This window comes from Rhinatrema bivittatum, chromosome 1, assembly GCF_901001135.1.
Source record: "Rhinatrema bivittatum chromosome 1, aRhiBiv1.1, whole genome shotgun sequence".
NCBI lineage: Eukaryota > Metazoa > Chordata > Amphibia > Gymnophiona > Rhinatrematidae > Rhinatrema > Rhinatrema bivittatum.
Window position 1 is genome coordinate 509,699,945 of NC_042615.1, and position 12,223 is coordinate 509,712,167.

Consider the following 12,223-nt stretch of genomic DNA (forward strand, 5'->3'; position numbering starts at 1 on the left):
TCTCAGGGGTACCACTTGGACTTTCTCACTGTACCAAACGATACTCCTCCCACCTCGTTGTGGACAGTAAACAACCAGTTCACACTTTTACAAACAGAATTATCCACCCTTCTGAGAGCCAGGGCCATGGAACCAGTTCCCCGGCCTCAGCAGGGCAGAGGATTCTACTTCCGTTATTTCCTCATTCCAAAGAAAACAGGAGGCCTACGTCCCATCCTAGACCTCCGGAATCTCAACAAATTCCTGAAAAAAGAAAAATTCAGGGTGGTATCATTGGGAACCATGTTACCTCTTCTTCAAAAGGGAGATTGGCTCTGTTCCCTGGATCTTCAAGATGCTTACGCTCACATTCTGATATTCCCTCCTCATTGCAAGTATCTACGATTCCTAGTAGGAACTCAACATTTCCAGTACAGGGTGCTACCATTCGGTCTTGCCTCAGCACCTCGAGTGTTCACAAAGTGCCTAGCAGTAGCAGCTGCCCACTTACACAAGGAAGGCGTGCACGTGTTTCCTTACCTGGACGATTGGCTCATCAGAAGCCAAACAAGACAAGGAGCTCTCAATTCTCTCAAGCTCACGATAACTCTACTCCATTCATTGGGATTCCTCATCAACTACCAGAAATCCCACTTCACATCATCTCACCTGTTACAATTCATCGGAGCAGAATTAAACACCAGAACAGCAAAAGCTTTCCTTCCGAAAGATCGTGCACAAACACTTGCCTCGTTAGCAGGCTCTCTCCGCACATGTACGCAAATAACAGCTCATCAATGTCTCACTCTCTTGGGTCACATGGCCTCCACAGTTCACATCGCTCCTATGGCTAGATTAGCCATGAGGCTCACGCAATGGACACTCAAAAGACAATGGATACAGGTCATTCAACCACTTTCTTATCCAATTTAAGTAACTCAGCAACTACGAACCTCGCTCCTATGGTGGACAAACATGGACAACTTGCTCAAAGGTCTACCTTTCCAACAACCGATTACGCAACTGACGTTAACTACAGATGCATCCACCTTAGGCTGGGGAGCACACATTGGTCATCTGCAAACCCAAGGTACTTGGACAAAACTCGAAGCGACAATTCAGATAAATTTCCTAAAGCTTCGAGCTATACGTTATGCGCTACATACGTTCAAGGACTGCCTCTCCCACAAGACTGTTCTGATACAAACAGACAACACAGTAGCCATGTGCTACATCAACAAACAGGGAGGTACGGGCTTATATCTCCTTTGTCAAGAAGCAGCACAGATTTGGGACTGGGCCCTGACACACGCAATACTTTTACGGGCCACTTATCTAGCAGGCATTCACAACATAGTGGCAGATCGCCTCAGTCGTCAATTCCAACCTCTCGAGTGGTCTCTGGATCCAGAAGTGGCGACCAAGATTTTTCACAGTTGGGGCCACCCAACAGTAGACCTCTTTGCATCACAACTGAATTACAAAGTGGACAATTATTGCTCCCTGCACAAGCAGAGAAACTGCTTACCCAGGGACGCCTTTGCTCGCCACTGGAACTCAGGCCTTCTATACGCGTATCCACCGTTACCACTAATAACCAAAACTCTAGTGAAGCTACAACAGGACAAAGGGTCCATGATACTCATAGCCCCGTATTGGCCTTGACAAGTATGGTTTCCAATACTCCTTGATCCTCGATCTCTCAATCAGAGACCCAATTCGCCTGGGCACAGCACCCAATCTCATAACTCAGGATCAGGGCAGATTGCGTCATCCCAACCTGCAATCCCTATCCCTCACAGCATGAATGTTGAAAGCTTGATTCTACAACCTCTCAATCTTTCAACTAATGTGTCTCAAGTGCTTGTAGCTTCACGTAAACCCTCCACACGAAAGAACTATTGTGCTAAATGGAAACGGTTTACCACGTGGTGCACACAAAACAGTGTTGACCCTTTTTCCTGCACTACATCATCTTTATTAGACTACCTATGGCACCTCTCAGACTCTGGGCTACAGACATCATCTGTAAGGGTACATCTAAGTGCAATCTGCCCTGATCCTGAGTTATGAGATTGGGTGCTGTGCCCAGGCTGTGCCCAGGCGAAAACCTGGCTCTTCCACCAGGCCTTCCCAGACTAATCGCAACGTCCTTTCCCCTTTTCCCTCGTCCTTTCCCCATTTCCCTCGACCACCTTCCCCGACCTCTTGAAACTTGTTAATGCTGTAAATACTGTAACTCTCGGCCATGGACTCTTTAATGTTTTGGCCATGTAATCGTTAAATTCTTTGTCTTATCATGCAACCTGTAAATAACTTTTTAAATTGTTGAACCCGATTAATCTTTTTGTACTCTTCTAAACTTAACTCTGTTTTCACTATCCTTCTCGCCTACTCTATTGCAATACTGTGCGATGCTCTTACCTTAAGAGCCTCAATCCGTATCCTACCAGTTGTCCAATTTCCCCCTCCCCTGTTCATTGTAACTCTCCTCCTTTCTAGTTGAAATGTAAACCGATATGATGTGTATTTTAATGTCGGTATAGAAAAGCTGTTAAATAAATAAATAAAATAAACAATCTCAGCTTATCACAATACTGTTGGGGATGCACCGCTATCAGTACAACCCCTCGTTAGTAGGTTTATGAGAGGTTTAATTCAACTTAAACCCCCACACCGACCACCGGTCACACAATGGGACCTTAATGTGGTCTTAACGAGGCTCATGCGTTCTTCTTTGAACCCATGGATTCCTGTGATGTTAAATTTCTCACTTGGAAGACTATTTTCTTAATAGCCATCACATCAGCAAGAAGGGTTAGTGAGTTACAAGCACTTGTCACATACTCACCCTACACAAAATTCCTACATGATCGAGTGGTACTCCGCACACACCCAAAATTTCTTCTTAAAGTTGTTTCGGAATTCCATTTGAATCAATCCATCATCGTGCCTACTTTCTTCCCAAAACCACACTCTCACCAAGGAGAGAGGGCTTTACACACCTTGGACTGTAAGCGTGCGCTTTCTTACTACTTAGATCACCCTACAGCCCACAGGAAATCCAACCAGCTCTTTGTTTCTTTTGATCCAAACAAACCTGGGAAAGCAGTAGGTAAGCAAACTTTGTCAAATTGGCTTGCAGATTGCATACAGTTTTGCTATGAGAAAACAGGCTGTCCTCTCCAGGGGCGAGTAAAGGCGCACTCAGTAAGAGCAATGTCAACCTCAGTGGCACACTATCGTTCAGTACCAATAGCTGACATATGTAAAGCCGCAACATGGAGTTCCCTTCACACCTTTGCGGCTCACTACTATCTTGACAAGGAAGGACGACAAGATTCAGTTTATGGATAATCTATTTTAAAGAACTTGTTTCCAGTATAATCCCAATCTCTTCTACATCCACCTTTTGTGATTTCAGGCTGCCTCATTTTTTCCAGCAGTACACCAGTTGTTGTGCCTGTTGCAAAAGTTATATGCTGCTGGTCCAATACAAAGATGACTCAGCCTCCAGCTTGCTAATCACCCATATGTGAGGACTAGCATCCTGCTTGTCCTGGGATAAAGCAAAATTGCTTACCTTGTAATAGGTGTTATCCCAGGACAGCAGGATGTAGTCCTCACGAAACCCACCCGCCACCCCGCGGAGTTGGGTCCGATGTGTTTTATTATTATTTTATTTTTGGGTAACGCTCATTGCTACAAATGAGACTGAAAGGAGACCCCTGTGGCTGAGAATATCATGGCACACCGAGCAGGCTCAGTGGGCACTCTGTGCCAGTCAAAAGTTTCTAGAAACTGTGACAGAAGTTTTTCCGTATACCTTTGCCAGGCATTACCATGTGGATGTCCATGCACCAGAGGCGCCAACTTTTGGAGAGGATGTTCTGCGAGTGGTGCTATCCCACACAGTTTAGAGGTGTTTGGGTACATCCCAAGAGTCTGAACTGATCTTGGGTATAAACAGGAAGGGAAAATTGGTTCTTACCTGCTAATTTTCGTTCCTGAAGTACTACAAGATCAGTCCAGAGCCCCACATGTTCTACATAGGACGCTCTTATATTCATTTGTAAATAATGCAGAGTTGGTTACTGGTTGGAGAGTTCAATCATTCGTATTTCTGAAGATGCTCCAGTTTAGGGGGCTGTATCATCCTCCTGCTTAGTTCAAGAGAGGGACGGAAGTAGGTTGTTTAGGTTTATTTCATCTTGGCTTGGGTACAGGTCAATACTGAGAGACTGCAGATGGCATGGCACACTAGAATAAGCAGTAGTGTTAGTAAAGCTTTTCTTCTCTGTCTCCATCTGCTGTTAGGGAGGAAAAACCCAGGAGTCTGGACTGAACTGTGGTACTTCAGGAACGGAAATTAGCAGGTAAGAAACAATTTTCCTATGTTCTGCAATGAGCAAGTCAAAAGTCCATATCTCAATCAAATTGAGAATCTTGGCACTGTTTGAAAATTGCAGGCCATAAGCATCATCCAACCAACCTGAACAACCTGGAGCAAATCCAGCAGGAAGAATAGGCAAAAATCACTCCAAACAGTGTGCCAAGCTGGAAGAAACTTACCCCAACAGACATAAAGCTGTTATTGCAGCAAAAGGTGGTTCTACCAAGGACTAGTTTGAAGGGGTTGAATATTTATGCAAGCAACATTTTTCAGTTTTTAAATTTATTTTAAAAAAATGCAGAGAAATAGTGAATTGTTACTTTGAAAATTTACTTTGTTCCAGCAAATCAGTATGCTCTTAATCTGTTTGTGTCATTTGTAATCCACACAAATTTGATTTTTTTTTTTTTAGGGGGGATTGAATACTTTTGCAAGTCACTGTATGTTAAAAAGTAATGATGACAATGCTGAGCCTTGAGGTACACCAGAAAAGATACTTAATCAGTAGGAATATGAACCTTTGATTTGAACTTGTGAATGTTCAATCAAATATTATTTAAACCATTTAAGAACTGTTCCTGTGATACCCATGGGATATAGGTGTGTGAGAATAGAATGAACAACAGTATCAAAAGTGGAGTAGATATCTTAACAGAATGATAATGTAATCAGTTTGCATTAAAGCCACGTATTATGGCTTCTCTGTGACTTTCATTCATCAAGCAGACTGCACTTTTCTTTCTTTTCTCTTCTATTGCCATCTCCCAATTCTATGCTTTTTCAATTTGCCTGGAACAGCCTTCCTGAATTGGTGCATTATGCCCCCTCTGACCTTATTCAAGAACTGCCTAAAAAATAAATCCTTTTTGGAGGCTGACCTTAAACCTTGTCTGACCTTAGCTTTGTCTATTTTAAGCAATTCTCTGTTTAATAGGAGGTTTCAGGAAATTTGTTATTTCCGTGTGCTTTGTCTAGTTTGTATGCTCTAGCTAGAAAGGAATGTCTTTTATATGTGTATCTACAGCACTGTGTATGTCTACTAATACTATTGAAATAAGTAGTAATAGTAGAAAGGTGGATGAGGAGAATTTGGGATTCTTCTGCCACCATGGGGAGAGAATCTATTTGCTCCTTCTTGCCTCTTATACTGTAGGGGTGTCTACTATATTATTGAACAAGAGACTGCTTAATACTGTTGGGACAAAGGGAGCTTGCTAAGAGGGGAGAGGGGTTGGGGGGGGGGGGGGGTAGAGAGATGGTTGTTGAATGACCTGCTATTTTCATAGGAATTTAGGCTGTTTGTCCCACCATTGCTTCTTTTAAAGTTTCTCCTCCATTTTTTCCATGGCAGGGTCAAGGCTGTGGTATATGTCAAGCCTGTCGGAGCACAGAGGATTGTGGAAACTGTTGGATCTGTGTACGAAGGAGAATGAACACTGCCAAGAAGATGAAACGTCAGTGGAAATGTGTCAAGCGCCGGTGCTTGCGCAAGGTGAGGTCTCTTCACCTACCCCTCTGTGCTTGCATTTCTCCTTCCTCACTTCCCTTCTCTTGGCATTTTACCTATTCCTTTTTATTTTGGTCTTTTAAAATTAGATTGATGGCAGATCCAGGCATACCTAATCTCTGCCTGTTCTCCCTCTTGCTGCAGTACTGTGGACCCTATGATCTTCAGATTTTACCCCTTGCATATCCCCCCACCCGCTGAGGATCATTTGTGCCTGACCAAGCTTTGCTCCTTGCTCCCCACTGCTGAGGGACATAGAAACATAGAAATGTAATGACAGAAAAAGACCATACGGCCTCTCTAGTCTGCCAGTGGTATATAAACTAATTCAGCTCTACAATCCCTACCACTCCCTCAGGGATCTCTTGTTTATCCCATACTATCTTGAACTCACTGTTCTTGTCTCCACCAACTCCACAAGGAGATTGTTTCGTGCATACACTACCCTCTCTGTAAAGAAATATTTGCTTAGATTACTGTTGAGTCTGCCCTCTTTTACCCACATCCAATGCCCCCTTGTTCTAGAGCCTCTGCCTGAATCCTATTTTAGCATTCTTCTCCACAGATGAGCATCCTCTGTGACTGTCCCAAGCTTTGCCCCTTTTCCCCATTGCTGAGTATTCTTTGTGTCTGTCCCAAGCTTTGTTCCTTGCTCTCCTGCTGCTGAGGATCCTCAGATTGTCATAGACTTTAGCCCTCTCTTCCCTACTGCTGACAATACGCTTTCCCATGTTTGTTGAATTCCAGTATATTTTCTCCCAGCACATCTGCTGGGTGATGAGTGCATCAATCCAACCTCCCTCTTAATGTAGAAATACTTCTTTATCCCAGGACAAGCAGGATGCTAGTCCTCACATATGGGTGACATCGATAATGGAGCCCTATACTGAAAAACTTCTATCAAAGTTTCTATAAACTTTTGACTGGCACAGTGTGCCCACTGAGCATGCTCAGCATGCTATGAGATTCTCTGCCACAGGGGTCTCCCTTCAGTCTTCTTTTTTCCGCGGAGCCGTTAGCCTCGCGGTTAATTTGGAGTCCTGTGTGGTAAATTTACCATACCTTATAAAAAGCTTAGAAAAACTTCTTTCCGCAAGGGTCTCCCATAAAATTCCATCGCGGTAAGTTTTTTCTTTTTGCCGTCAGTTCCGTGCCGTTTTTTCTTAGCCTAGTCGACGGCTGTCCGACTAACCATGGCTACGGGCTTCAAAAAATGCCCTATTTGTGGCAGAACTATGTCCATCACAGACCCACACTTAGAGTGTGTGCTCTGTCTCGGCGGGGACCACGATGACCAATCTTGTCAAAAGTGCGCCAAGATGACACCAAAAGGACGACGACTCCGGGTGGAGAAAATGGAGCAACTATTTCATCTTCGGTTGCTCCCTTCAACATCAACGTTGACACAGTCGTCTCCGGCGGGAACGATTCGTAAAGTAATCCTTAAAAAACGAGTTCCGGATGAAGCGGGAGATAGATCCTTATCGTCCCCCTCAGCTTCTTCGATGAAATCGGCATCGAGCATCGAAAAAGGTAAAGAGAAGCATCGGCATCGAAGGCCTCACGGTTCTGGCATCGATCCGGTCAGCCATCGAAAGATTCCGGATCTCCATCTAAGAAACCTCGGACAGAAGAGGTTTCTATGAGGCCTTGGACTCCACGGCGATCCCCACCGATATCGGTGTTGGGAACTGTTCCTCCCCAGGGCTCTGCGGAGGAATCGGAATCGCCATCACTGCCTCCCCCCATAGCTGCTCTGGTTTCACCAGCTATGCGGGCGGAACTGGATGGATATATCCGCCAGGCAGTCAGGAATGCGCTCCTCGACGCCATACCAGGACCGGCTCAACCTTCGAGGCCAGCGCCATAGACATCGCCACCGATGCCTCCCATCGACGCCGATACAGACGCCATTCCCAGCTCCATCGGAGACTCCTTCGATGCCCTTACCGATAACATCACCGAGCACGTCACCGATACCACTGGTACCGATTACGGTGCCACTATCTAACCTTATACTTTGGGCCAGTTAACTCAGGAAATACTTTCTTCCCCCCAACATGGTGAACAGAAAGTGGCCTGCTCCCAAACCCCCACCACAATTCTTCTGCCTGCACCTGATAGAAGTTTTTCCGTATAGGGCTCCATTATCGATGTCACCCATATGTGAGGACTACATCCTGCTGTCCTGGGATAACACCTATTACAAGGTAAGCAATTTTGCTTTCATTATCGTTCCCAAGATCAATCTAGATTCATGGTTTTTCCTCCCCTACCAGCAGATGGAGACAGAAGAAATGCTTTTACTGTACCAGGAATACATTAGATAGTGTCACCTGCATTTGGGCTGAAGCAGGAAATAAATTGCTCCATGGGGTGTTGGGGCCTCATCTGGGGCCATCTTCCTGATAGAGTAGGGGCAAACAGGGGGTTGGTGGCTCTTGGAGGAGCTGTGCCCAGATTGTGTGGTGGATTTTGATAGCTAGTCGTCTGGCTCCCTCAGGTCTGCCTTATCCCCTTCTTCCCTCGTGGTCCCTGGCCTGATGGCACTGTCCAGAAGCAGACCTGGAGCAGGAAAGCACACTTGTTTTTAGAGGGTGCTGTTTCTTTAAGAGTTTGAGGGAGACAAAAAAGTTGTGAGCTCAGCAGCAGGGCTGGGCAGGCAGTCTCTATTCATTGTTGAGAGAGAGAGTGACAGCAGCCAGTTGGAGCTGAGGGGTGACTTGCGTCTTGGCAGCAGTGTTGACTTGGGACCGCAGTGAGTACAGGGCTGGCAGGAACTATGTGCTTCAGAGCAGTGGCGTCTTCTTGCTGAGCAAGGGAAGCGCTGCTGAGCCTGTGGGGAGGAACGCTCCAAGCTGCAGACTTTGGACCTCTGTGGGCCATATATGGGTGGTGGAGAGGGCAGCTGCAGGTGCAGCAGCAGACCTGAAAAAGTCAGTGGGGAAGAAGCAGGTACCCTGGGCTCTGGAGGAAGGCACTGCAAGCCTCCACTGTAGGGCAGGAACTGTGGCCATCTGTGGTGCAGGGGAATCGGGAGAGAAAATTGCTTCACCTCAGTACTGTCTGCTGCAGCGGAGGCCTCGGTACCTGGGCAGAACTCTTAGGATTGAGCAGAATACACAGAGGGGTATTCTGATTCGGAAGAGGTGGTCTCAACTGAGTTTGTGCTCCTGATGCACAGGGTCAGAAAAGGAATGGGGAAAAACTAACCAGCTCCAGAGGAACGCTATCTACTTCAAAGGTGAGGAAAGTGGCCCCTGGGAGGGGTTAAGACCTCTGTTTTTCCCCTCCAAAAGAAAGTGACTCCCTGTGCTGGACTTGGAGGGGGTGTTGGCAGGTTCCTATTTGGGGTGACGGGGGGTTTGTGAGGATTTATTTATATTCAGCTTTCCTTGCTGGATCTCCCTGGAGACAAGGAAGACAAAGATTCGAGTAGGGGAGGGATGTGACCCTAAGGTGGTCCAACTGTTCTGCAAGGATGAATTGCATTCAGTGAGTGCTCAGGCCTTAAAAGAGCGGTGGATTAAGCAGGTAGTGGAAGAATTGAAGCATGACGGTGAAGATCCGGTCATGGAGGGACTTAGGGGTCCAGTAAAGGTATTTCCCTTCCACTGTATCATTAAGCTGGTTTTTAGGGACACCTTGGAGGCAGGATTAATGGTTAGAAGGGCAATGGCAAAACTTTATCTGCTACCAGAGGATGTGCTGGAACTGCTGAAATTACCTAAAGTGGATGCCTTTGTTTCGGTGGTGACAAGACCATTGTTCTGGTGGCTGGTTGCACGTTACTGTGGGATGCGCAGTATCGCAAAATGGAACTGCATCTGAAGAGGGATGTTGTGAAGTCTCAGTGTTGTGTATTCAAGCAGTGGGTATGCATTGGTGCAAGCCTGTCTGCAATGGATTCAGTAGATTCCGGTAGAGAGGCAGAGTGCTTCTCTGTCTTCCAAAGGGGCAGAACGTTGGGAGGCTGGCTTGGCTTTTATAACAGATGCTCTGTATGATTTGTTGCACACATCGGCCAAAAATGTCGTTGGCTTCTCCGGCTATGTAATTGGCAGCTGATGGCTTGTCCAAGTTGCAACTAGGCAGCCTTCCCTTCAAGGGCAAGCTGCTGTTTGTGGAAAGCTTGGGGCAGCTGGTGAAGCATCTGGGGAGCACAAGTTGCCCAAAGAGAAACCCAAAGGCACCAAGAAAACTTTTCCTAGTAGGCAGAAATACCGGGAAGCGAAGCACTATAGGCTGGGGAAAGAGGCCTCTTCTCAGTGTCAATTTTTGAGCAAGTCGCAGTACTTTTGAAGGTCCAGAAAACCTACTCTGGAAAGTTATGGATCTGCTGCAGAGGTTCCAAAGTTGAGCAATTAAATGTGATTCCCTGTACGTACCAGAATCAGTCCAGCCTGCTGGTTATGCCTCCCTTCCAGCAGATGGAGTCAGAGAAAAGCTGAAAAGCACCCATCATATAACCTGGTGTGCCACCTGCGATCCCTCAGTATTTTTCTGACTCTAGCAGATTGAGAGGCATAACCTGCGGTCCTGGTTCTGTCTAAATTTCCTGGGATTTGTTCCCGACAGGTTTGATTTCTCATCAACCAATAACCTTTGACTAAATCAATTAAAAAAAAAAAAAAAAAAAAAAAAAAAAGTGTTGATTAGTTTAGTTCCTATAAAAAAATAAATAAAAGACCTTTGGTGAAGAGAGCAGCTAACTACAGGCAGGCAAGGCATTGCCCTACAGCCTTTTTTTCCCCCGAGACTTGATTCACTAGCCCGGTGAGCTGAGGGGGAAAACTTACCGGTGGGCCGATCACTCTCACCCTCTTCAGACAGATCAGAGATGCCAAAATTCCTCTGCTTTCTTAGCCTGGCTGTCCACTGAAGGCTGAGTTTAAAAAAAAAAAAAAAAAAAAAAAAAGTTTCCTTTTAGACGCGTCCGATTTCTTCCTCAGCTGCAACCTGCCCAGATTCTCCTGGGCCTCCGGAGGGGGTGGAGACTTAACCTGGCTGCTTCGCGTGCTCCTCGATGCCACGTGGGACAGTATGCGCCGCTTGTGGAGAGCCATGGACCCGGCTCTCCCGTGAAGACCTCTGCTCCCGGTGCATTCCCAGGGGCAAGGGGCTTTCGTGGAGCTCAATTTCGGCACGGGAGGCGGCCATACAGTGTCCACGCGGTCGTCAGTCAGCTGGGAGGCAAAGGCCTGGCTCGCTCCCGATCAGCGCGAGAGCGGCAGCCATCTTGCCTCCAGCAGACGGAGACGCTGAATTGTCTGAGAAGGGAGAGGATCTCCCTCCTCTATCTCCGCCGGCCCTCAGCCCACAATGACCACGCAGTTTACCTGCTAAGTCAACTCCTCCTCCATCCCTGCCCCCGGGGGAGGGTCCTTAAAGCGGTAGCACTCGTTTTCCACACAATTCGTATTGCTTTTACATAAGGCATACATGGAAGCTGAGACTGATTGGGAATCCCAGTCTCCTACCCAGGCTAAATGTTTTAGGGCTTACACGGACCAGGGGAGGTCTGAACCTCACATTGCTCGACCTGATCTGGGGGATGGGCTGTCTGGCCCTCTGACTATGGCAGAGCCGGGAATTCAGGATCTTTCCACCCAGGATGTGGGTGATGAAGTAGAAAATGCCACCCCAATAGAGGGGGATGATCCGCAGGTGCTCCGTTTGTTCTGCAGAGAGGAACTGGATCCTTTAATCTCCCATGTACTTCAGGAACTGGAGATCCCCATCCCACAAGAGGCGCCGGATACTTCTCCAGGGGATTCGGTTTTGGCAGGTCTTCGGGCTCCACCCCAAACTTTTCCTTTCCATCCGAAGCTTTTTCAGCTCGTGACCCGTGAATGGGAGACCCCTGAGGAATTCTTGAGTTAGCAGGGCCATGGAAAAACTTTACCTGCTTCCTAATGAATCTCTCGACCTGCTTAAGATTCCTAAGGTAGATTCGGCGGTCACGGCCATAGCCAAGCATACTACTATCCCTGTGATGGGAGGAACAGCACTCAAGGACCTCCAGGATAGGAAGCTAGAAGTGTTGCTTAGTGGATTTTTGAAGTGTCTGCCTTGGGGGTGCGGGCCGCAGTATGTAGCAGCCTCATGCAAAGAGCTACCCTTCGTTGGGTTCAATAGATGCTCATAGCCCAGGACCTCCCTCCGGGAGAGGTCGAGCAGGCAAACTGAATGGAATCGGCGGTAGCCTATACGGCTGATGCTTTGTATGATCTCCTTCGTACTTCGGCACACACTATGTCTTCGGCGGTGTCCACAAGGTGACTGCTATGGCTCCGTAACTGGTTGGCGGATGCCTCTTCCAAGTCTCAGCTGGGTTCCTTTCC

General features: G+C 46.9%; 1 protein-coding gene across 7 annotated transcripts in view; it reads left to right on the forward strand.

Annotated features, from left to right (window-relative positions):
• MBD1 (methyl-CpG binding domain protein 1) overlaps positions 1-12,223 on the forward strand; it is a 322,119-nt gene that overhangs the window by 116,233 nt on the left and 193,663 nt on the right. For all 7 annotated transcript variants that reach the window (XM_029611568.1, XM_029611550.1, XM_029611587.1 and 4 more), the window contains exon 8: positions 5,724-5,864. In XM_029611568.1, the coding sequence (XP_029467428.1) occupies positions 5,724-5,864 (141 nt within the window). The remainder of the gene's footprint in view (positions 1-5,723; positions 5,865-12,223) is intronic.